The sequence below is a fragment of the Somniosus microcephalus genome, chromosome 25, assembly GCF_052327205.1.
Source record: "Somniosus microcephalus isolate GS21.2 chromosome 25, FLI_Smic_1.0, whole genome shotgun sequence".
Lineage (NCBI taxonomy): Eukaryota > Metazoa > Chordata > Chondrichthyes > Squaliformes > Somniosidae > Somniosus > Somniosus microcephalus.
In genome coordinates, this window is record NC_141011.1 from 34,342,766 (window position 1) to 34,366,820 (window position 24,055).

Genomic DNA, 24,055 nt, shown 5'->3' on the forward strand with positions numbered 1-24,055 from the left:
CGCAAGCGGGGATCGCGCTGTTGCAGGCACCTCCCCCTTAACAGTGGGAGGAAGGCCTGCAGTACCGCAGCGTGCCGTGCCGCAGTGTGTGGCGCTGCGGCACGTTGCGCAGCGATAATCAGTTTCAGCGCCCTAAGAGGGACGCGGAGCGCCTCGAGCCTCGCCCCATGTCCCTCGAGCGGCACTGAAACTGAATTTCTGGCGATCGGTATTACTCCGATCGCTGCGCTAAATCCTGCGCTCAGGCGACTTTTGCGCCACTTTGGCGCCCCAACCCAATTTCTAGGTCCTAAGGTCTGACCCATAAGACCTGACCCCTAAATCCAAACCACTCAACCTATCCCTTTCCCTGACCTGGAACATGCCCCTAACCCCAACTCCTAATGAGAAAACCTAATCCCAATAGGAGTTAACCTAACTCCCAAAACCCAGAGGCTGTCAACAAATAACTCTAACATAGGGAGCAGTAACCCTATGAGAACCGTGACCCCAGCTGGGATTAAAAAATTCAGATATTGGCAAGAAAAACTGGGCAAGAAGGATTAAAAAATGTGAGCCAAATAGAAGTGGCAATAGAAACTCCAGCAATGGATGAGAGCATAAACACAAGAAGGGGCAACTACCCTCCTACTCGAACCTCCCAACCTAAGTCAACCAAAATCCAACCCTATTATACCAGCCCGAACTCTAACCTGATTTATTGCTGTCAATCATGTTAAACCTGTATCTCAGTTACTCAACAGCTTGAAGACGGTGAAATTTAATCTTCATGATCACACTCTTTACTTCGATGAGAATGGAGACCCACCCACTGGCTATGACATTGTTTCATGGGATTGGACGAGGGTTGGAGTCTATTTTAAGACTATTGGTTCTTACTTGCCGACTGCCGGACAGATGAACATCGATCCATCCTTGATCCACTGGGATTGGGGAGATAACCTGGTGAGAATTCAGTCATAGCTTCTTTCTTTTAGGCTGGTCAGAAAGGCTTGCATTTATCTATATATATAAAGCGGCTCTTCTGTCTGTCTGTCTGTCTGTCTGTCTGTCCGCCTGGTCTCTATACGTTTGGAAGTTACAGAGTGTACCGACGCGCGCGTTGCCTCAAAAGAAAGCTTGCGATTCCGGACCAGTCATCGGCGTATTTACGTTTCGGCCGGACAAAAATCCCGCCCGCGGTATCCCAAAAACGTTCAGCGTTCCGCTCATTAGCATCTCATTAGCGACCGTGTGACGTCGAGGTCTTCCTACAGTTGAGTGTCGAGTGACTCGACGATTGACCAATCCTATGCTTCGGTGACCTGACCGGTCGACCAATCGGTGCGTGTGTGGGCGGGCCTTATCCTTCTGAACCGAGGTGAGTGGCCGCCATCTTGATTTTCCACGATTTCTTCCCCCACACTTTCTGTGTGTTAGGGAACTAAGGTAAATATTTCAATTATGTGTTAGGCAATTAATTAACAATTTATTTGAGTTTTATATTGTGTTTAGCAACCCCCCCCCCTCCTCCTCACCCTCGCGCAAGGGGGACTCGGGGCCTGAAGCTGAAAAAATTTCTCTCTCTCTCTCTTTCTTCCCTCTCTCTCTCTCCTTCTCCTCTTCCCTCTCTCTCCTTCTCCTCTTCCCTCTCTCCTCTTCCCTCTCTCTCCTTCTCCTCTTCCCTCTCTGTCTCTCTCTACTTCCCCCTCTCAGGTGTCGCGGACGGAGCGCGGGCGCGCCGCCCGAAGTTTCCCGCTCGCTAACGGCCTTGCCGGCTCCCGTGGGCCGCTCGCACTGACCGCGCATGCGCCGCCCGCACTCACCGCGCATGCGCCGCCCACACTCACCGCGCATGCGCTGCCCGCCCGCAGCGGCCGTCCATCAGCCGCGCGATACGCGGGGGACCTCAGCAACGGCACCGGACCTCAGCCGCTAGGCAGGGGGAGGGGCCGGAGAGAGGGACAGAGGGGAGTGGGGGAGCGGGGGAAGAGGGGAGTGGGGGAGCGGGGGAGGGGAGCGGGGGAGGGGAGGAGGGGAGCGGAGGAGGGGAGCGGGGGAGGGGAGGAGGGGAGCGGGGGAGGGGAGGAGGGGAGCGGGGGAGGAGGGGGGGAGGAGGGGAGCGGGGGGGAGCGGGGGAGGGGAGAGGGAGGGGAGGGGAGGGAGGGAAGGGAAGGGAGGGGAGGAGGGGAGGAAGGGAGGGAGGGAAGGGAGGGAGAGAGGGGAGGGATAGGACAGGGAGAGGACATGACAGGGAGAGGGGGGACACACAGGGGCAGGGCGGCCAAACGCCCCAAAATTGCCCTCGCGCCCCAAAATTGCCCTCGCAACGCGGCGCTAGGCAGGGGGAGGGGCCGGAGAGAGGGACAGAGGGGAGTGGGGGGGAGGGGAGGGGAGGGAGGGAGGGAGAGAGGGGAGGGGAGGGAGGGAGAGAGGGGAGGGGAGGGAGGGAGAGAGGGGAGGGGAGGGAGAGAGGGGAGGGAGGGAGGGGAGGGGAGGGAGGGATAGGACAGGGAGAGGACATGACAGGGAGAGGGGGGACACACAGGGGCAGGGAGACCAAACGCCCCAAAATTGCCCTCGCGCCCCAAAATTGCCCTCGCAACGCGGGGCTCGCTAGGCAGGGGGAGGGGCCGGAGAGAGGGACAGAAGGGAGTGGGGGAGTGGGGGAGGGGTGGGGGGGAGGGAGGGGAGGGAGAGGGGAGGGGAGGGAGGGAGAGAGGGGAGGGAGGGAGAGAGGGGAGGGAGGGATAGGACAGGGAGAGGACATGACAGGGAGAGGGGGGACACACGGGCAGGGAGACCAAACGCCCCAAAATTGCCCTCGCGCCCCAAAATTGCCCTCGCAACGCGGGGCTCGCTAGGCAGGAGGAGGGGCCGGAGAGAGGGACAGAGGGGAGTGGGGGAGCGGGGGAGTGGGGGGGGAGGGAGGGGAGGGAGAAAGGGGAGGGGAGGGAGGGAGAGAGGGGAGGGGAGGGAGAGAGGGGAGGGAGGGATAGGACAGGGAGAGGACATGACAGGGAGAGGGGGGACACACAGGGGCAGGGAGACCAAACGCCCCAAAATTGCCCTCGCGCCCCAAAATTGCCCTCGCAACGCGGGGCTCCCCAGCTAGTATATTAATAAAGTGCCTTGACCCAGCTTCAGCCTTGGCTCAGTAGTATCATTCTTGCCTCGGAATCAGAAGGTAGTGGGCTCAAGCCCCATTCCAACATTTTTGAGTATATAATCCAGGCTGATACTGCAGTGCAATACTGAGGGAGTGCTGCACAGTTGGAGGTGCAATTTTTTGAATGAGATCCTAAAGTGAGGTTCTGCCTGCCCTCTCAGGTGGATCCCATGGCACTATTGGAAGAAGTGCAGGGGAGTTGCTGTGTCCTTCAGCCAACAACAGTAAAACAGATGATCTGGTCATTTATCTCACTGCTTGTTTGTGGGACCTTGTGTGCCCAAATTGGCTGCTGTGTTTTCTACATTACAAGTGATTATACTTCAAAAGAACTTAATTGGCTGTAAAGCACTTTGGAACATCCTTTAGTTGTGAAAGGAGCTATATAAATGCAAGCTCTTTCTTATTATCACTAGGAAACATCACAAAATGATTCACATACAATGAAATAGCTTCAAGTGCAGTGACTGTTGTAATTTAGGCAAATATAGCAGCTAGATCCAGCAAACACCAACAAAATGAAGAACCAGTTAATCTATATTTGAGAGTTGAGGGAGAAATATTGAGCAGGACACCTTCTTCAAAGAGAGCCATTAGATCTTTAAGGATCAACAGGTGGACAGGCTCTTGATTTAACATCTTAAATGTAGGATGGTGTCTCTGACAACACAGGACTCCCATTGACACCACATGCTGTGGTGAACATAAGAACTTAAGAAATAGGAGCAGGAGTCGGCCATTCTGCCCCTCAAGCCTGCACTGCCATTCAATGAATCATGGCTGATCTTTTACCTCAACTCCACTTTCCTGCACCACCCCCATATCCCTTGATTCCCTTAATATTCAACAATCTATCGATCTCTGTCTTGGATATACTCAACGACTGAGCCTCCACAGCCCTCTGGGGTAGAGAATTCCAAAGATTCACCACCCTTTGAGTGAAGAAATTTCTCCTCATCTCAGACCTAAATGGCCGACCCCTTATTCTGAGACTGTGACCCCTGTTTCTTGACTCCCCTACCAGGGGAAACATCCTCCCTGCATCTATCCTGTCAAGCCCTGTAAGAATTTTGTATGTTTCAATGAGATCACCCCTCATTCTTCTAAACTCTAGAGAATGTAGGCCTAGTCTACTCAATCTGTCCTCATAGGACAATCCCCCCATCCCAGGAACCTTCGTTGCACTCCCTCTATGGCAAGTATATCCTTCCTTAGGTAAGGAGACCAAAACTGTACACAATACTCCAGGTGTGGTCTCACCAAGGCCCTACATAATTGCAGTAAGATGTCTTTACTCTTATACTCAAATCCTCTTGTAATAAAGGCCAACATACCATTTGCTTTCCTAATTGCTTGCTGTACCTGCATGTTAACTTTCAGTGATTCGTGTACAAGGACACCCAGATCCCTCTGAACACGAACATTTCTCAATCTCTCACCATTAAAAAAATCCCCATCTTTTCTATTTTTCTGACCAAAGTGGATAACTTCACATTTCTCCACATTATATTCTATTTGCCATGTTCTTGCCCACTCACTTAGCTTGTCTATATCCCCTTGAAGCCTCACTGCATTATCCTCATAACTTACATACCCACCCAGCTTTGTATCATTAGCAAACTTGGATATATTACATTTGGTCCCCTCATCCAAATCATTGATATAGATTGTGAATAGCTGAGGCCCAAGCACTGATCCTTGCAGTACCCCACTAGTTATAGCCTGCCAAACTGATTCCTAATCTCTGTTTTCTGTCAGTTAACCAATCCTCAATCCAAGCTAGCATATTACCCCCAATCCCATGAGCCCTAATTTTATATAGAAACATAGAAGATAGGAGCAGGAGTAAGCCATTCGGCCCCTCGAGCCTGCTCCGCCATTCAATGCAATCATGGCTGATCATCCAAATTCAGTACCCGGTCCCTGCTTTCTTCCCACACCCCTTGATCCCTTTAGCCTTAAGAAATATATCCAACTCCTTCTTGAATATATTTAATGAACTGGCCTCCACCGCCTTCTGTGGTAGAGAGTTCCACAGGTTCACCACTCTCTGGGTGAAGAAATTCCTCCTCATTTCTGTCCTAAATGGCCTACCCTTTATCCTTAGACTGTGTCCCCTGGTTCTGGATCCCCGACCATCGGGAACATCCTTCCTGCATCTAGTCTGTCCAGTCCTGTCAGAATTTTATAAGTTTTAATGAGATCACCTCTCATTCTTTTAAACTCCAGTGAGTACAAGCCCAATCGACCCAATCTCTCCTCATACGTCATCCCTGCCATCCCAGGTATCAGCCTGGTGAATCTTCGCTGAACTCCTTCCATGGCAAGAACAACCTTCCTCAGATAAGGTGACCAAAACTGCACACAATACTCGAGATGTGGTCTCACCAAGGCCCTGTATAACTGCAGCAAGACATCCTTGTTCCTGTACTCAAACCCTCTCGCTACGAAGGCTAACATACCATTTGCCTTATTAACCGCCTGCTGCACCTGCATGCTTACCTTCAGCGACTGGTGCACAAGGACACCCAGGTCTCGTTGCACTTCCCCTTCTCCCAATCTATTGCCATTAAGGTAATAATCTGCCTTCCTGTTTTTGCCACCAAAGTGGACAACCTCACATTTATCCACGTTATATTGCATCTGCCATGTTTCTGCCCAATCACCCAACATGTCCAAATCAACCTGGAGTTTCTCGACATCCTCCGCACAGCACACACGCCCACCCAGCTTTGTGTCGTCTGCAAATTTGGAGATATTACATCTAGTTCCCTTGTCTAGATCATTAATATATATTGTGAATAGCTGGGGTCCGAGGACCGATCCCTGCGATACCCCACTAGTCACTGCCTGCCACTTTGAAAAGGACCCGTTTATTCCAACTCTTTGCTTTCTGTCTGCCAACCAGTTCTCTATCCAAGTCAATACCTTGCCCCCAATCCCATGTGCCTTAACTTTACACGTTAATCTCTTATGCAGGATCTTATCGAAGGCCTTCTGAAAGTCCAGATACACCACATCCACTGGTTCTCCCTTATCTATTTTACCAGTTACATCCTCAAAAAATTCCAGTAGATTAGTCAAGCACGATTTACCTTTTGTGAATCCATGTTGACTTTGTCCGATCCTGTCACTGTTTTCCAAGTGCTCTGTTATTACATCTTTTATAATGGACTCTAGCATTTTCCCCACTACCGATGTCAGGCTTACCAGTCTGTAATTCCCCGTTTTCTCTCTACCACCTTTTTTGAATAGTGGAGTAACATTAGCTACCTCCCAATCCATGGGTACTGTTCCAGATTCCATCGAATGTTGGAAGATGATTAGCAATGCATCTACTATTTCTAGGGCCACTTCCTTAAGTACCCTAGGATGTAGATTATCAGGCCCTGGGGATTTATCGGCCTTCAATCCCATCAATTTCCCTAACACCATTTCCCTACAAATACTGATTTCTTTCAGTTCCTCCCTTTCATCAGACCCTATGTTCCCCGGCATCTCTGGGAGGTTATTTGTGTCCTCCTTTGTGAAGACAGGACCAAAATATGTATTTAGTTGGTCAGCCATTTCTTTGTTCCCCATTATAAATTCCCCTGATTCTGACTGCATGGGACCTACGCTTGACTTCATCAATCTTTTTCTCTTCACATATCTATAAAAGCTTTTTCAGTCAGTTTTTATGTTCCCTGCAAGCTTACTCTCATATTCTATTTTCCCCTTCTTAATTAATCCCTTTGTCCTCCTTTGTTGAATCCTAAATTGCTCCCAATCCTCAGGATTATTGCTTTTTCTGGCCAATTTATATGTCCTTTCCTTGGATCTGATGCTATCCCTAATTTCCCTTGTTAGCCACGGTTGAGTCACCTTTTTTGTTTTATTTTTGTGCCAAACTGGGATGAACAAATTCTGTAGTTCATCCATGCGGTCTTTGAATGTTTGCCATTGCCTATCCACCGTCAACCCTTTGAGTGACATTCCCCAATCAATCCTACCCAACTCGCGCCTCAGACCATCGTAGTTTCCTTTATTTAAATTTAGGACCCTAGTCTCTTGAGTCAACTACTTCATTCTCCATCTTAATGAAGAATTCGATCATATTATGATCGCTCCGACCCAAGGGGCCTCGTACAACAAGATTGCTAATTAATCCTTTCTCATTACATAATACCCAGTCTAAGATGACCTGATCTCTGGTTGATTCCTCGACATATTGGTCCAGGAAACCATCCCGTAAACACTCCAGGAATTCCTCCTCCACAGTATTGTTACTAATTTGGTTAGCCCAATCTATATGTAGATTAAAGTCACCCATGATGACTGCTGTGCCCTTATTGCACGCTTCATTAATTTCCATTTTAATGCCATCCCCAACCTCCGCCTTGCTGTTTGGAGGTCTATATACCACTCCCACTAACATTTTCTGCCCCTTGGTATTTCTCAATTCTACCCATACAGATTCCACATCATCAGAGCTAATATCCTTCCTTACAATTGTGATAATCCCTTCTTTAACCAGTAATGCTACCCCATCTCCCTTTCCTTTTTGCCCAGCTTTCCTGAATATCGAATACCCCTGGATGTTGAGTTCCCAGCCTTGGCCATCCTTGAGCCATGTTTCCGTAATCCCAACCAAATCATATTTGTTTACCTCTATTTGCGCAGCCAATTCATCAACCTTATTACGAATGCTCCTCGCATTAAGACACAAAGCCTTCAGGCTTATTTTTTTAACGCTCTTAGACCGATTAGAATTATTATTTACGATGGCCATGTTTGATTTGAACCGTTGATTTCTCTGACTGCCACTTTCGTTTTTCTCTTTCCTTTCTTTTGCTTTTATCCTTGTTTCCCTTTCCTCTGTCTCCCTGCTCAGGTTCCCAACCCCCTGCCATCTTAGTTTAAACCCTCCCCCAGAGCACTAGCAAACACACCCCCTAGGACATCGGTTCCAGCCCTGCCCAGGTGCAAACCGCCCGGTTTGAACTGGTCCCACCTCCCCCAGAGCCGGTTCCAATGTCCCAGGAACTTGAATCCCTCCCCCGGCACCATTCCTCTAGCCACGTATTCATCTGAAATAGCCTTCTATTTCTACTCTGACTAGCACATGGCACTGGTAGCAATCCTGAGATTACTACCTTTGAGGTCCTATTTTTTAATTTACCTCCTAACTCCCTATATTCAGCTTTTAGGGCCTCATCCCGGTTTTTACCTATATCGTTGGTACCTATATGCACCACGACAACTGGCTGTTCACCCTCCCCTTCCAAAATGTTCTGCAGCCGCTCTGAGACATCCTTGACCCTTGCACCAGGGAGGCAACACACCATCCTGGAGTCTCGTTTGTGGCCGCAGAAACGCCTATCTATTCCCCTTACAATAGAATCCCCTATTACTATAGCTCTACCCCTCTTTTTCCTCCCATCCTGTGCAGCAGAGCCACCCCTGGTGCCAGGAAGTTGGCTGCTGCTGCCTTCCTCTGATAAGCCATCCCCCAACAGTACTCAAAGTGGTGTATCTGTTTGAGAGGGGGATGTCCACAGGGGACCCCTGCACTACCTGCCTGCGCCTAGTACTCTGCCTGCTGGTCATCCGTTCCCTTTTTGCCTGTCCAACCTCTACCTGCGGTGTGTCCAACTCGCTAAACGTGCTATTCACGACGTCCTCAGCATCGTGAACACTCCAGTATGCATCCAATCGCAGCTCCAGCGCCGTAATGCGGTCTGTCAGTAGCTGCAGCTGGATACACTTCCTGCACACATAGTTGTCAGGGACACAGGAAGTGTCCCTGAGTTCCCACATAGTGCAGGAGGAGCATACCACGTGGCCGGGCTGTCCTGCCATGACTTACCCTTTAATTAATTGAAATTAAATTAAATCAAATCAATCCCACCAATTACACTACAGTTAAATGGCTTACCAACAGTCCCCGCTACACCAGAGAGACCTTAGTAACTATAAACCACAGAGTTAAAGTTTAAAAAGAGAGAAATACTCACCAACCAATCACTTACCTGCTTTCTGGTGACGTCACACTTTGAGTACTTTTTGCTTCTCTCCCTCCATCTGAGCCCGGAGACTGGTATGCCTACCTGGTCTCGGAGCTGTTTTTCACTGCCGCCGCCTTGGTCGCCTCATCCCTCGCAGGTCCGCCCGCCTGCCGCCGCTGCTCTGAGGCCTACCTGGTCTCGGAGCTGCTTTTCACTGCCGCCGCCTCGGTCGCCTCGTCTCTCGCAGGTCCGCCCACCTGCCGCCGCTGCTCTGAGGCCTACCTGGTCTCGGAGCTGCTTTTCACTGCCGCCGCCTCGGTCGCCTTGTCCCTCACAGGTCCGCCCGCCTGCTGCCGCTGCTCTGAGGCCTACCTGGTCTCGGAGCTGCTTTTCACTGCCGCCGCCTTGGTCACCATGTCCCTCGCAGGTCCGCCCGCCTGCCGCCGCCGCCGATTTTGTTTAATAACCTCTTGTGTGGCACCTTATCGAATGCCTTCTGAAAATCCAAGTACACCACATCCACTGGTTCCACCTTATCTATTCTGCTCGTTACAACCTCAAAAAACTCAAACAGATTCATCAAACACGATTTTCCTTTCATAAATCCGTGTTGACTCTGCCCAATCTTATTATTATTTTCTAAGTGTGCTGTTACCACGTCCTTAATAATAGATGCTAGCATTTTCCCTACTACTGATGTCAGGCTAACTGGTCTGTAGTTCCCCATTTTCTCTCTCCTTCCTTTCTTAAATAGTGGGGTTACATTTACTACCTTCCAATCCGCAGGAACCGTTCTAGAATCTATGGAATTTTGGAAGATGACAACCAGTGCATCCACTATCTCTATAGCCACCTCTTTTAAAACCCTAGGATGTAGGCCATCAGGTCCGGGGGATTTATTGGCTTTCAGTCCCATTAATTTCTCCAGTACTATTTTTTACTAATACTAATTTCTTTCAGTTCCTCATTCTTGCTAGACCCTTGGTTCTCCACTATTTCCGGGAGGTTTTTTGCGTCTTCTTCCACAAAGACAGACACAAAGGGGGCGATTTTGTTAATGGGGGCGTGTTGGAGGTGGGACTGCTGCTTGTCGGACCAATGTCCCGCCTCCATCGATTTGTGGCCAACCCACGCTATTTTCCCTTGATTGACCCTGTTAAGCCCGCCCAGCGGGCTTAGCAGGCCAATTAAGAGAAAGCCGATTGCAGAGAACTGTGAAGCTGTCAGTGACATTCTCTGTAGTTTGATGAGGTCTTGAATTCAAGACCTCATCAAACTTCTTTCTTTTACAGAAATGAGATGGTTGTTGCACCTGAGAATGCAACAGCCATCTGTCATCTGCAACGCGGAGGTCCGAGACTCTCCGCATACATACCGACTGAAACCTGCAGGAAGAAACAAAGGTAAGTACACTTTTACTAACACTTTGCATTTACCTCAGATACTCACCTCTACACACTTGCACTCATCACTTACCGTCACAGCACTTTTTCACCCCCCCCCCCGACCCCCGCAGACCCAGTACTCGCCTCGCTGACCTGGCGGGTTTTGGAGCCTCCAGGAAGCCCGCACTTGTGAGGGCAAAAAGGGGATAATCCTATTTTCTGCCTGTTAACTAACTGTTAACAGACAGTTAATAGGCTTTAATCCCTTCCCGCCTCCAAGGAGACGGGACCCGGCGCGGGATGGCTACCCACCTCCTAGAAAGATGGCATGGAGGCAGGTTGGGCACCCGCCCCTTGGGCACCCGCCCCCAAATTCTGCCATTTTCCCGGCAGTCCCGCCTCCCCAGTGCTGGCAAAATCACCCCTAAAGTATTTGTTTAATCTCTCTGCTATTTCCTTATTCCTCATTATAATTTTTCCTGTCTCAGCCTGTAAGTGACCCATGTTTACTTTCATTAATCTTGTCCTTTTTACATAACTATAGAAGCTTTTACAATCTGTTTTTATGTCTCTCGCTAGTTTACTCTCATTCTATTTTCCCTTTCTTTATCAATTTCTTGGTCCTCCTTTGCTGAATTCTAAAATCCTCCCAATCCTCATGATTACTACCCTTTTTGGCAACATTATAAGCCTCTTCCTTTAATCTAATACTATCTTTAATTTCTCGTTAGCCATGGTTGGACCATTTTCCCCGTGGTGTTTTTATTCTTTCAAGAAATGTATATTCGTTACAAAATATGAATTATTTCTTTAAATGTTTGCCATTGCTTTTCTACTGTCATATCTTTTAATCTAGTTTCCCAACCTACCTTAGCCAACTTGCCTCTCATACCTACGTAGATTGCTTTGTTCAGGTTTAGCACCCTAGTTTCGGACTTAACTAAATTACTCTCAAACTCAACATAAAAATCTATCATATTATGATCACTGCTCCCCAAAGGCCCCTTTACTACAAGGTTATTAATTAACCTGTCTCATTGCACAGTACTAGATCTAAAATAGCCAATTCCCTCATAGGTTCCTTGACATACTGATCTAGAAAACTATCTTGAATGCATTCCATGAACTCTTCCTCTGCACTATTTCTGCATATTTGGTTTGCCCAGTCTATATGAAAGTTAAATTCCCCCATGATTACTGTATCACCCTTGTTACATGTATCTCTAATTTCCTGATTTATACTCTGCCCGACACTACAACCACTGTTAGGGGGCCTATAGACTACTCCCACTAGTGTTTTCTGCCCCTTGTTGTTTCTTGGCTCCACCCAAACTGATTCTACATTTTGTTTTTCTGAGCCAAGATCCTTTCTCTCTACTGTCTTTATTCCCTCGTTTATTATCAGGGCTACCCCTCCTCCTTTTTTAGTCTGCCCGTCTCTTCTAAAAGTCAAATATCCTGGAATATTTAGTTCCCAAACTTGGTCACTCTGCAACCACGTCTCCGTAATGGCTATTAAATCAAACCCATTTATTTCTATCTGCGCTATTAATTAATCTATTTTGTCACGAATGCTTCATGCATTCAGATATAGTACCTTTAACTTTAACTTTTTTCTATTCCCTGATGTTACTTCAGTCACTAATGCCCTATTACCTTTATTAATCTTTCTGTCCCTTCCTGACCCACACTGCTTATCTTTACCCAGATCACAACGCTGCTCTACAGCCTTGACATTTCTCTTAATGCTTTTAAATTTACCCTTTCCTGAATCTTCCCAACCCCCCCTCATTAGTTTAAAGCCCTATCTACCGCCCTAGTTATTCAATTCGCCAGGACACTGATCCCAGCCGGTTTAAGTGGAGCCCGTCCCCATGGAACAGCTCCCTCTTTCCCCAGTACTGGTGCCAGTGCCCCATAAATTGAAACCCCTGCCTCCCACACTACTCTTTGAGCCACACATTTAACCTTCAAGTCATAGAATCATAGAAATTTACAGCACGGAAGGAGGCCATTTCGGCCCATCGTGTCCGCACCGGCCAACAAAGAGCTATCCAGCCTAATCCCACTTTCCAGCTCTTGGTCCGTAGCCCTGCAGGTTACGGTACTTCATGTGCACATCCAAGCACTTTTTAAATGTGGTGAGGCCTTCTGCCTCCACCACCCTTTCAGGCAGTGAGTTCCAGACCCCCACCACCCTCTGGGTGAAGAAATTTCCCCTCAAATCCCCTCTCAACAATTACTTTAAATCTATGCCCCCTGGTTGGTGACCCCCCTGTTAAGGGAAATAGGTCCTTCCTATCGACTTTATCTAGGCCCCTCATAATTTTATACACCTCAATAATGTCTCCTCTCAGCCTCCTCTGTTCCAAAGAAAAAAACCCAGCCTATCCAATCTTTCCTCATAGCTAAAATTCCCCAGTCCAGGCAACATCCTGGTAAATCTCCTCTGTACCCTCTCTAGTGCAATCACATCTTTCCTGTAATGTGGTGACCAGAACTACACGCAGTACTTTAGCTGTGGCCTAACTGTTTGCCCCTATGCCAATTTGTGTGTGGCTCAGGTAACAATCAAAAGATTATTACCTGTGGGGTTCTGCATTTTAATTTTGACCCTAGCTCCTCAAACTCTCTCAGCAGAACCTCATTCCTAGTTCTACCTATGTCTATCTACATGGACCATGACAACTGGGTCCTCCCCCTCCAAGTTATTCTCCAGCCGCAAGGAGACATCCTTTACCCTGGCACCAGGCAGGCAACACAAGCTTCGGAACTCCCGGTCGTGGCTGCAGAGAACAGTATCTATCCCTCTGACTATACTGTCCCCTACCACTACCACATTCCTTTTCACTCCCCCCCACTTGAATGGCCTCCTGCACCATGGTGCCATGGTCAGTTTGCTCATCCACCCTGCAGTCCTTGTTCTCATTCCCACAGGTAACAAGTATCTCATACCTGTTGGTCAACGTCAAGGGCCGAGGCTCCTCCATCACTATATCCTGGGTCCCCATACCTTCCTGACTTGCGGTCACACCTGCCTGTCCCTGACCATTGACGAACTCTAAAGTACTACTTAATCTAAGGGGTGTGACTGCCTCCTGGAACAAAGTGTCATGGTAACTCTCCTCCTCCCTGATGCCCCGCAATGTCTGCACCTCAGACTCTAGCTCAGCAACTTTGAGCCGAAGTTCCTCGAGCTGCAGACACTTACCGCAGATGTGGTTGCTCGGGATCTCGCAGGTCTTCGCAAACTCCCACATGCTGCAGTTATGGCACACCACCTGCACTGCCACGTCTATCTAAGCTTCTTTATTTATTTGATTAGCTAATTAATTATTATTATTATTTTTTCAATCAATTATTTTAGTTTTATTAACTAACTGGTTTATCTAGTTTAAGTTACTAATTCAGGAAAGTAATAGCAAGTTAGTTTCCGAGCTCTGAGTTTAACCCACTTCCCTAGCTTAGAGGCTAAAAAAATACTGTAATACTCACCAACCAATCACCTACCTGCTGCCCTGTGATGTCACTCCTTGATTTTTTTTCTGTTTTGAAGATTCCTCGCGCTGCTGCCGCTGCTCTCACCATTTTATCCCAGGTCCGCGCCTCTCACCACCACTGAGGTCACCAGCAGGGGTCACTGGCAGGCACAATCGGCAGAAATTGCCAAGATCGTGGTCTGAGGCATTTCGGGGCCTCTGTGACTGATCTAAAAGATGTTGGTACTTGTTCTTTCACATTCTGGGACAGTGCGTCACACACTGCCCTTTCACACTCTGGGACTGGGTGAGACAGTCGGTCAGCCACTGTCCTTTCACACTCTGGGACTGGGTGGGACAGTGTGTCCTTTCACACTCTGGGACTGGGTGGGACAGACACTGTCCTTTCACACTCTGGGACTGGGTGGGACAGTGTGTCCTTTCACACTCTGGGACTGGGTGAAACAGTGGGTCAGCCACTGTCCTTTCACACTCTGGGACTGGGTGGGACAGACACTGTCCTTTCACACTCTGGGACTGGGTGGGACAGACACTGTCCTTTCACACTCTGGGACTGGGTGGGACAGTGTGTCCTTTCACACTCTGGGACTGGGTGGGACAGACACTGTCCTTTCACACTCTGGGACTGGGTGGGACAGTGTGTCCTTTCACACTCTGGGACTGGGTGAAACAGTGGGTCAGCCACTGTCCTTTCACACTCTGGGACTGGGTGGGACAGACACTGTCCTTTCACACTCTGGGACTGGGTGGGACAGACACTGTCCTTTCACACTCTGGGACTGGGTGAGACAGTCGGTCAGCCACTGTCCTTTCACACTCTGGGACTGGGTGGGACAGACACTGTCCTTTCACACTCTGGGACTGGGTGGGACAGTGTGTCCTTTCACACTCTGGGACTGGGTGGGACAGACACTGTCCTTTCACACTCTGGGACTGGGTGGGACAGTGTGTCCTTTCACACTCTGGGACTGGGTGGGACAGACACTGTCCTTTCACACTCTGGGACTGGGTGGGACAGTGGGTCAGCCACTGCCCTTTCACACTCTGGGACTGGGTGAAACAGTGGGTCAGACACTGTCCTTTCACACTCTGGGACTGGGTGGGACAGTGGGTCAGCCACTGTCCTTTCACACTCTGGGACTGGGTGGGACAGTGGGTCAGCCACTGTCATTTCACACTCTGGGACTGGGTGGGACAGACACTGTCCTTTCACACTCTGGGACTGGGTGGGACAGTGTGTCCTTTCACACTCTGGGACTGGGTGAAACAGTGGGTCAGCCACTGTCCTTTCACACTCTGGGACTGGGTGAGACAGTCGGTCAGCCACTGTCCTTTCACACTCTGGGACTGGGTGGGACAGACACTGTCCTTTCACACTCTGGGACTGGGTGGGACAGACACTGTCCTTTCACACTCTGGGACTGGGTGGGACAGACACTGTCCTTTCACACTCTGGGACTGGGTGGGACAGACACTGTCCTTTCACACTCTGGGACTGGGTGGGACAGTGGGTCAGCCACTGTCCTTTCACACTCTGGGACTGGGTGGGACAGTGGGTCAGCCACTGTCCTTTCACACTCTGGGACTGGGTGGGACAGTGGGTCAGACACTGTCCTTTCACACTCTGGGACTGGGTGGGACAGTGGGTCAGCCACTGTCCTTTCACACTCTGGGACTGGGTGGGACAGTGGGTCAGCCACTGTCATTTCACACTCTGGGACTGGGTGGGACAGACACTGTCCTTTCACACTCTGGGACTGGGTGGGACAGTGTGTCCTTTCACACTCTGGGACTGGGTGGGACAGACACTGTCCTTTCACACTCTGGGACTGGGTGGGACAGTGTGTCCTTTCACACTCTGGGACTGGGTGAAACAGTGGGTCAGCCACTGTCCTTTCACACTCTGGGACTGGGTGGGACAGACACTGTCCTTTCACACTCTGGGACTGGGTGGGACAGACACTGTCCTTTCACACTCTGGGACTGGGTGGGACAGTGTGTCCTTTCACACTCTGGGACTGGGTGGGACAGACACTGTCCTTTCACACTCTGGGACTGGGTGGGACAGTGTGTCCTTTCACACTCTGGGACTGGGTGAAACAGTGGGTCAGCCACTGTCCTTTCACACTCTGGGACTGGGTGGGACAGACACTGTCCTTTCACACTCTGGGACTGGGTGAGACAGTCGGTCAGCCACTGTCCTTTCACACTCTGGGACTGGGTGGGACAGACACTGTCCTTTCACACTCTGGGACTGGGTGGGACAGTGTGTCCTTTCACACTCTGGGACTGGGTGGGACAGACACTGTCCTTTCACACTCTGGGACTGGGTGGGACAGTGTGTCCTTTCACACTCTGGGACTGGGTGGGACAGACACTGTCCTTTCACACTCTGGGACTGGGTGGGACAGTGGGTCAGCCACTGCCCTTTCACACTCTGGGACTGGGTGAAACAGTGGGTCAGACACTGTCCTTTCACACTCTGGGACTGGGTGGGACAGTGGGTCAGCCACTGTCCTTTCACACTCTGGGACTGGGTGGGACAGTGGGTCAGCCACTGTCATTTCACACTCTGGGACTGGGTGGGACAGACACTGTCCTTTCACACTCTGGGACTGGGTGGGACAGTGTGTCCTTTCACACTCTGGGACTGGGTGAAACAGTGGGTCAGCCACTGTCCTTTCACACTCTGGGACTGGGTGAGACAGTCGGTCAGCCACTGTCCTTTCACACTCTGGGACTGGGTGGGACAGACACTGTCCTTTCACACTCTGGGACTGGGTGGGACAGACACTGTCCTTTCACACTCTGGGACTGGGTGGGACAGACACTGTCCTTTCACACTCTGGGACTGGGTGGGACAGACACTGTCCTTTCACACTCTGGGACTGGGTGGGACAGACACTGTCCTTTCACACTCTGGGACTGGGTGGGACAGACACTGTCCTTTCACACTCTGGGACTGGGTGGGACAGTGGGTCAGACACTGTCCTTTCACACTCTGGGACTGGGTGGGACAGTGGGTCAGCCACTGTCCTTTCACACTCTGGGACTGGGTGGGACAGTGGGTCAGCCACTGTCATTTCACACTCTGGGACTGGGTGGGACAGTGAGTCAGACACTGTCCTTTCACACTCTGGGACTGGGTGGGACAGACACTGTCCTTTCACACTCTGGGACTGGGTGGGACAGACACTGTCCTTTCACACTCTGGGACTGGGTGGGACAGTGGGTCAGCCACTGTCCTTTCACACTCTGGGACTGGGTGAAACAGTGGGTCAGCCACTGTCCTTTCACACTCTGGGACTGGGTGAGACAGTCGGTCAGCCACTGTCCTTTCACACTCTGGGACTGGGTGGGACAGACACTGTCCTTTCACACTCTGGGACTGGGTGGGACAGACACTGTCCTTTCACACTCTGGGACTGGGTGGGACAGACACTGTCCTTTCACACTCTGGGACTGGGTGGGACAGTGCGTCAGACACTGTCCTTTCACACTCTGGGACTGGGTGGGACAGTGGGTCAGCCACTGTCCTTTCACACTCTGGGACTGGGTGAGACAGTGGGTCAGACACTGTCCTTTCACACTCTGGGACTGGGTGGGACAGTGGGTCAGCCACTGTCCTTTCACACTCTGGGACTGGGTGAAACAGTGGGTCAGACACTGTCCTTTCACACTCTGGGACAGGGTGTGACAGTGCATCAGACACTCTCAGCAGGCAGCTACCGTCTAGCTTCAGGAATGAAGAATGTTGATTTGGGTAGATTTCTGGTGGGTCCACAGCTGTCATCGAGCAATGCCTCTGTCAGCGACGTGAGGAAAGATCTGAGGGGAGAAAACTATAATGGGGAAAAATTTGTTTGGTTTCCCCATAAAAGGGCGCTAATGGGGCACAAAACAACTAGCGCCCGGGCACAGTGATGTTTGCGCTGCTCACGAAATTGACCAGACATTTTGCGGCGGCGCTAAACACTACCACCATGATCTCCTGCGCCTGCAGATCGTGACGTCAGTCAAGCGTGCAACGCCCCGGACCAGATATTGAGTGGCGCCCCCTGCTGTACCGCCTAACACTAGCAACGACAGGTTGAGGGGAGCGTTTTGCAGTCGGGAAGGGACTGGGGGAGCGCTATTTAAAGGTGACCGCTTCCTGCCTTTTTTTGTCGGCGACATTTTTGCACCACGCATTCTGAGAGAGACTTCTGGAGAGATTCAATGCTGTGTGAAGGAGTTTTGGGTACTGAGCAGCACTTTGCAGGTTCATTTTGATTTGACCTTCCTTGCATTGATTTAGAAGAGAATATGGGGGTTCCAATCTGAGCTCTTTCCCTGGGCCTCTCCATTGTTCTTTCAAGCAGATTTGATGTACAGGTCTCTCCAGGCCGAGATTCAAGGCTGCAATGAGCAGGATGTGGATGGAGAGCAAGATCGACCCACCCCTTTAAAAACTGGCCGGCGCCAGTGTGTCTGTGTTCCATTGCTGACTGACATCACATGAGCTTCGCCAGCACTAGAGTCATAGAGTCATAGAGTAATACAGCACGGAGAGAGGCCCTTCGGCCCATCGTGTCCACGCCGGCCATCAAGCCCTGTCTAATCTAATCCCATATTCCAGCATTTGGCCCGTAGCCTTGTATGCTATGGCATTTCAAGTGCACATCCAAATGCTTCTTAAATGTTGTGAGGGTTTCTGCCTCCACAACCCTTTCAGGCAGTGAGTTCCAGACTCCAACCACCCTCTGGGTGAAAAAGTTCTTTCTCAAATCCCCTCTAAACCTCCGGCCCTTTACCTTGAATCTATGCCCCCTAGTTATTGACCCCTCTACTAAGGGAAAAAGCTCCTCAGCATCCATCCTATCTATGCCCCTCATAATTTTGTACACCTCAATCATGTCCCCCCTCAGCCTCCTCTGCTCCAAGGAAAACAAACCCAATCTGCCCAGTCTCTCTTCATAGCTGAAGCGCTCCAGCCCTGGTAACATCCTGGTGAACCTCCTCTGCACCCTCTCTAACGCGATCACATCCTTCCTGTAGTGTGGCGACCAGAACTGCACACAGTATTCCAGCTGTGGCCTAACCAGTGTTCTATACAGCTCCATCATAACCTCCTTGCTCTTATATTCAATGCCTCGGCTAATGAAGGCAAGTATCCCATATGCCTTTTTTACCACCTTATCCACCTGTTCCGCCGCCTTCAGGGATCTGTGTACTTGCACACCCAGATCCCTCTGACCCTCCGTCTTGCCTAGGGTCTTTCCATTCATTGTGTATTCCTTTGCCTTGTTAGTCCCCCCAAAGTGCATCACCTCGCACTTTTCCGGGTTAAAATCCATTTGCCACTGTTCCGCCCATCTGACCAACCCATCTATATCGTCCTGCAGACTGAGGCTACCCTCCTCGCTATTTACCACCCTACCAATTTTTGTATCATCCGCGAACTTACTGATCATACCCTTTACACTCTGAGGTAACGCCTCGCTCCTCGGCATTAGCACCTTAAGAAACGTGTGTAGCGCCTGGTTTAGCGCTCCAATCACCTCCAGGGGCAATAGAAGCCAAGTTTGCAGTCGGAGGCGATAATTAGTGCCAGGCGCTAAACTTTGTGCCCGGACGATAATTGTGCCCCAAACGGGGTGATACCGAATTTCTCCCCCTAAGTCTAAATGGGGGTGAATTTCCGAGGGTTCTCCCATTTGTCTGCTGAAATTTTGGGGAAGTGCACAGAAACTCCAGGAAAATAGCATAAAATTTACGTCATTTCTTCTGGAGTCTCAGCGGTTCTTCAGGAGACCCCGCAACCCCCCCACCTGCAGAAATTCAGCCCCAATGTTACCAACTGGGTCCTGCCGAGATCCTTAGAATGTGTTCTTGTGTTTTTCCACCCAGATCCCGGTATCTAATTGTTCAGCGATGTGTGATCCAGGACAGAAGAAAATCCCAAGGGGGATCCATCCTTGCTGCTTCGACTGTGAAGACTGCCCTTCTGGAACGTTCCAGAATCAAAGTGGTTAGTAAGCTGCTTTCCTGGTGTTCCTCATCCCATTTTTGGTTTATTTTTCTCTTACCCTCTTTGGATCGTGACGTATCTCACTGTGCATCTCTTCACCTCTAACAGAAATAAAATCCTTTCAGTTAAAAACCCATTCTTTTTCCTTCCTCGTCCTGCTAGACGCAGTCAACTAGAGAGGTCTGGGGTTTGGCTCAGCCAGGATCCCATCTCTTCCTGCAAAAGGCCAGCCCTGGCTGCCTCCACTGGAGGTGATGTTGGATATTAAAAAGTCAGAATAATTACTGTTGGCCAATACAGGTTCTGATCTAAAATGTGTTACCAAAACTCTTCAGGAAAGAGAGCTGAGTGAGAAACACTCTAGTGCTGGGTGGGCAGTGGGTCCTTTCACACTCTGGGACTGGGTGGGACAGTGAGTTAAACACTAACCTGTTTTACTCAGAGGCCCACAAATTGGGCCATGTTGCGCCTGTTTTTCAGATGCTTAGCAGCCTACTAAGTTTGGACTCTAGGGGAATCAAGGGATATGGAGATCGGGCGGGAAAGTGGAGTTGAGGTCGATGATCAGCCATGATCTTATTGAATGGTGGAGCAGGCTTGATGGGCCGTATGGCCTACTCCTGCTCTTACTACTTATGTTCTTATGTAAGTCCCCAAAATGGCAGGCAGGACATGCATGCACTTTCGGTGGGAACTGCACAGCCCGCCATATTGGGTAAGGGCAAGCAAGAGGCGTCCTTTACCCACATCTGAAGAGGTCTGGGGTTTGGTTCAGCCAGGATCCCATCTCTTCCTGCAAAAGGCCAGCCCTGGCTGCCTCCACTGGAGAGGATGTTGGATATTAAAAAGTCAGAATAATTACTTTGCATATAAAAGGCCTAACGCCTGCTTGAGGTCCCCTTTGGCAAGTTTGGTTTGGCGAGTGTCTTTGTGCGGATGCACACAGGGAAACCAGCCATAGGAATCACCTGCAACAAAGATGAACGTGGAGCCATCCCGGCTCAACATTTAATCCCCTCCCAATTGCTGCCGCTCCACCCTCGATCCTCCCCCCTCCCCTGATCCTCTCCCAAGTGGAGCCCTCCCCAAACCTCCTCCTCCCCACCTGCCCCCCGGGAGTGTTTAATGGGACAGTGTAGAGGGAGCTTTACTCTGTAGTATGTAACCTGTGCTGTACCTGCCCTGGGTGTGTTTGATGCTGACAATGAGGGCCTGAAATGGAAAGTGCTCCATTCTCCACCACTAGCATTCCTTATCTGAATTAGCACAAGACTCAAAAAAAGCTCTTCAGACAAGATTACTGAGAACATTCCGAGAGATCCCCTGGCACTGCAATGTTTGATGTGCACCGTTCGGTTCCTGTCCTATTGCCAGTCTTGCTCTCCTTGCGGTTTAATAACATTGGGATTTTTGCAGATCCCTACCGTTGCACGGATTGCCTCTGGCAACAGTGGTCACCTCCTAAGAGTCAACGCTGCCTGGAACGGGACCTCAACTATCTGGAATGGGACAACGCCTTCTCCATCTTCCTGTTAATCTTGGTGAATGGTGGACTTGTGCTGACCGTCACCATAGTAATCATCTTCACACTCAATTACAACACTCCGATTGTCAAGTCCGCTGGTGGCAGAATGTGTTTTCTCATGCTTGTGTCCATGCTCTGTAGCTTTTCTTGTGTGTATTTCTACATCGGTAAACCAAGCAAAATGCTCTGCCAAATAAGGCAGCCATTCTTCACGGTGAGCTTCACCATCTGCCTGTCCTGTATCCTGGTGAGGTCATTCCAAATTGTCTGCATATTCAAAATGGCCACCAAACTGCCTAAGGCCCATGACTATTGGGTTAAATACAATGGGCAGTACCTGTTCATCTTTCTGAGCACCTTCATCCAAATCGTCATTTGTACTGCGTGGCTGATTACAGACCCACCCAGCCCCAATGGTTACATCACTGAGAAGGCAATCATTCTGGACTGCAACACTGGTAACGTGATTGCCTTCTCTCTCAGTTTCCTTTACACTGTTTTTCTGACAGTGGCATGTTTCCTTTTTGCTTACATGGGAAGGGATCTTCCAAAAAACTACAACGAGGCCAAGTTCATTGCCTTCAGTATGATGACCTGCTTCGTGTATTACATTCTGTACATGATGTCGATGGTCACCACTAATCAGGAGAGGTACGCCTCATCCATACAGACCTTTCTGACAGTCTCCAGCACCTTCAGTATCGCCCTGGGCTACTTTCTTCCGAAATGTTACATCATTTTGTTTATGCCACAGAACAACACCATGGCTCATTTCCAATCCTGCATTCAGGATTACACAAAGAAACAGAACGAGGCAAATTAGATTTCATAAGCCCCTTCCTCACCTGATCCCTTAGCTTTTTGTGTTTTTGCAATGTGATAGGTGATTATTTTCCTTTATTTGTGAATGTTAGGAGTTTGCCTCCCTTATAATCATATACTGGCTGTTTCACAAATTATCAAATGGAGTAACATATCCCATAATAGTAAAAAAAATCCCTCGATGGCCTCACCCCTCCATAGCTCTCTAACCTCCTCCAGTCCTACAATCCTTCAAGAACTCTGCACTCCTCTAATGCCTCCTGTGCATCAACCACTACCTTCGCCCCACCATTGGCGGCCGTGCTTCAGTCATCTAGGGTCCAAACTCTGGAACTCCTGTCCTAAGCGTCTCCACCTCTGCACCTCTCTCTTCTTTAAGACTTTCCTTAAAACCTACCTCTTTAACCAAGCTTTTGGTCACCTGTCCTAATAGCTCCTTCTTTGGCTCAGTGTCAATTTTTGTCTGGTAACATACCTGTGAGGCGCCCTGGGACTTTTTACTACATTAAAGGCGCTACAGTAGTTGTTGTTGTAATAGGCAAGGGAAAGGATTCCCCATAATGTAGAGACCTAACTTAAACGATTCCTCCCTTCCCAGGTTCAGAAATGTTTACTTACACAGAGAGAAAGCAGGAGGACTGGCAATTCAGTGGATCCTTTAATCTCAGCGATCGCACTTCCAGCCCAGGCTGACGGGATGAGAGTCTCCGAACTATGCTGGCTGCGAGGGTTCTATGTAAAATGAGTTTGGAGAGTATGAACCCAGTTTCTAGTGGACAATGGCCTGCAGGACAAAACTAAACTAAATTTGACAATAAACTGGCATTTCACAGGGTGGCTGGTGCAGAAGGGCAGGTTCTTCCTAGGCTGGGGTATATTGGAGAACTTTAATCAGTGGGGACAGGGGAATTGTGGCTGATGTTGACACTGATTCCCCATAATGGCAAGTGCTGCATTGCATTGCCCACAGCTACTTACTGAGCCGAAAATTCACAGCCAAAATCATCGTTCAGGAAATGAATCCCAGTCTGCAGCAGTAGTCTGAGATCTGGCCTCAACCCCCAATCCGCGTTGTGCTACCCAGGGAGCATGCATCACCTTGATACCCTGGTGACATCTATACGTAAATCACGTTGCCAGGATTATCCTTTGCTAAAATGACAGTGTTGCCTGATTTCACTTCTTCTCACTGCCATTGATTATTTCAGCCTTTTAGCTTGTGTTGGTCATGTCTGCCGAGTATGGAGAGTGTACTCCAATAAATAAAACTAGATACATCATGTGCAGTTTGTGTTATGCTTTCTTTTCATTTTAAAGGGGCTAACTCCTTGCTGGAGTACAGAACCCCAAGGTGCAGCCCCACAGGGTACAGTCCCATGGGCTACAGTCCCACAGGGTACTGTTCCATGGGGTAGTATTATATTGTACAGTCTCAAGGGGAACAGTCCCAGGGGGTAAAGTGTCACAGGGTCCACTGCCATGGGGTAGTCTCACAGGGTACAGTCTCATGTGGAACAGCCCCACAGGGTACTGTTACACAGGGTACAGTTTGATGGGGTACAGTTCCATGGGGTACAGACTCACAGGGCTGGATTTTAACAATGGAGGCGTGTAGGAGGCGGGACTACAACTTTCAGGGTTGTAGTCCCGTCTCCATCGAGTTGTGGCCAACCCACTT

At 49.7% G+C, this 24,055-nt stretch overlaps 1 protein-coding gene across 1 annotated transcript; it reads left to right on the top strand.

The window, feature by feature from the left end:
- Positions 1 to 517: 517 nt before the first annotated feature.
- Positions 518 to 23,636, top strand: LOC147100678 (taste receptor type 1 member 2-like). Its single transcript, XM_085967181.1, has 3 exons — positions 518 to 945; positions 19,910 to 20,030; positions 21,447 to 23,636. The coding sequence occupies exons 1-3, from the start codon at positions 898 to 900 to the stop codon at positions 22,376 to 22,378; spliced, it is 1,101 nt and encodes a 366-aa protein (XP_085823307.1). The 5' UTR covers positions 518 to 897; the 3' UTR covers positions 22,379 to 23,636.
- Positions 23,637 to 24,055: the final 419 nt, after the last annotated feature.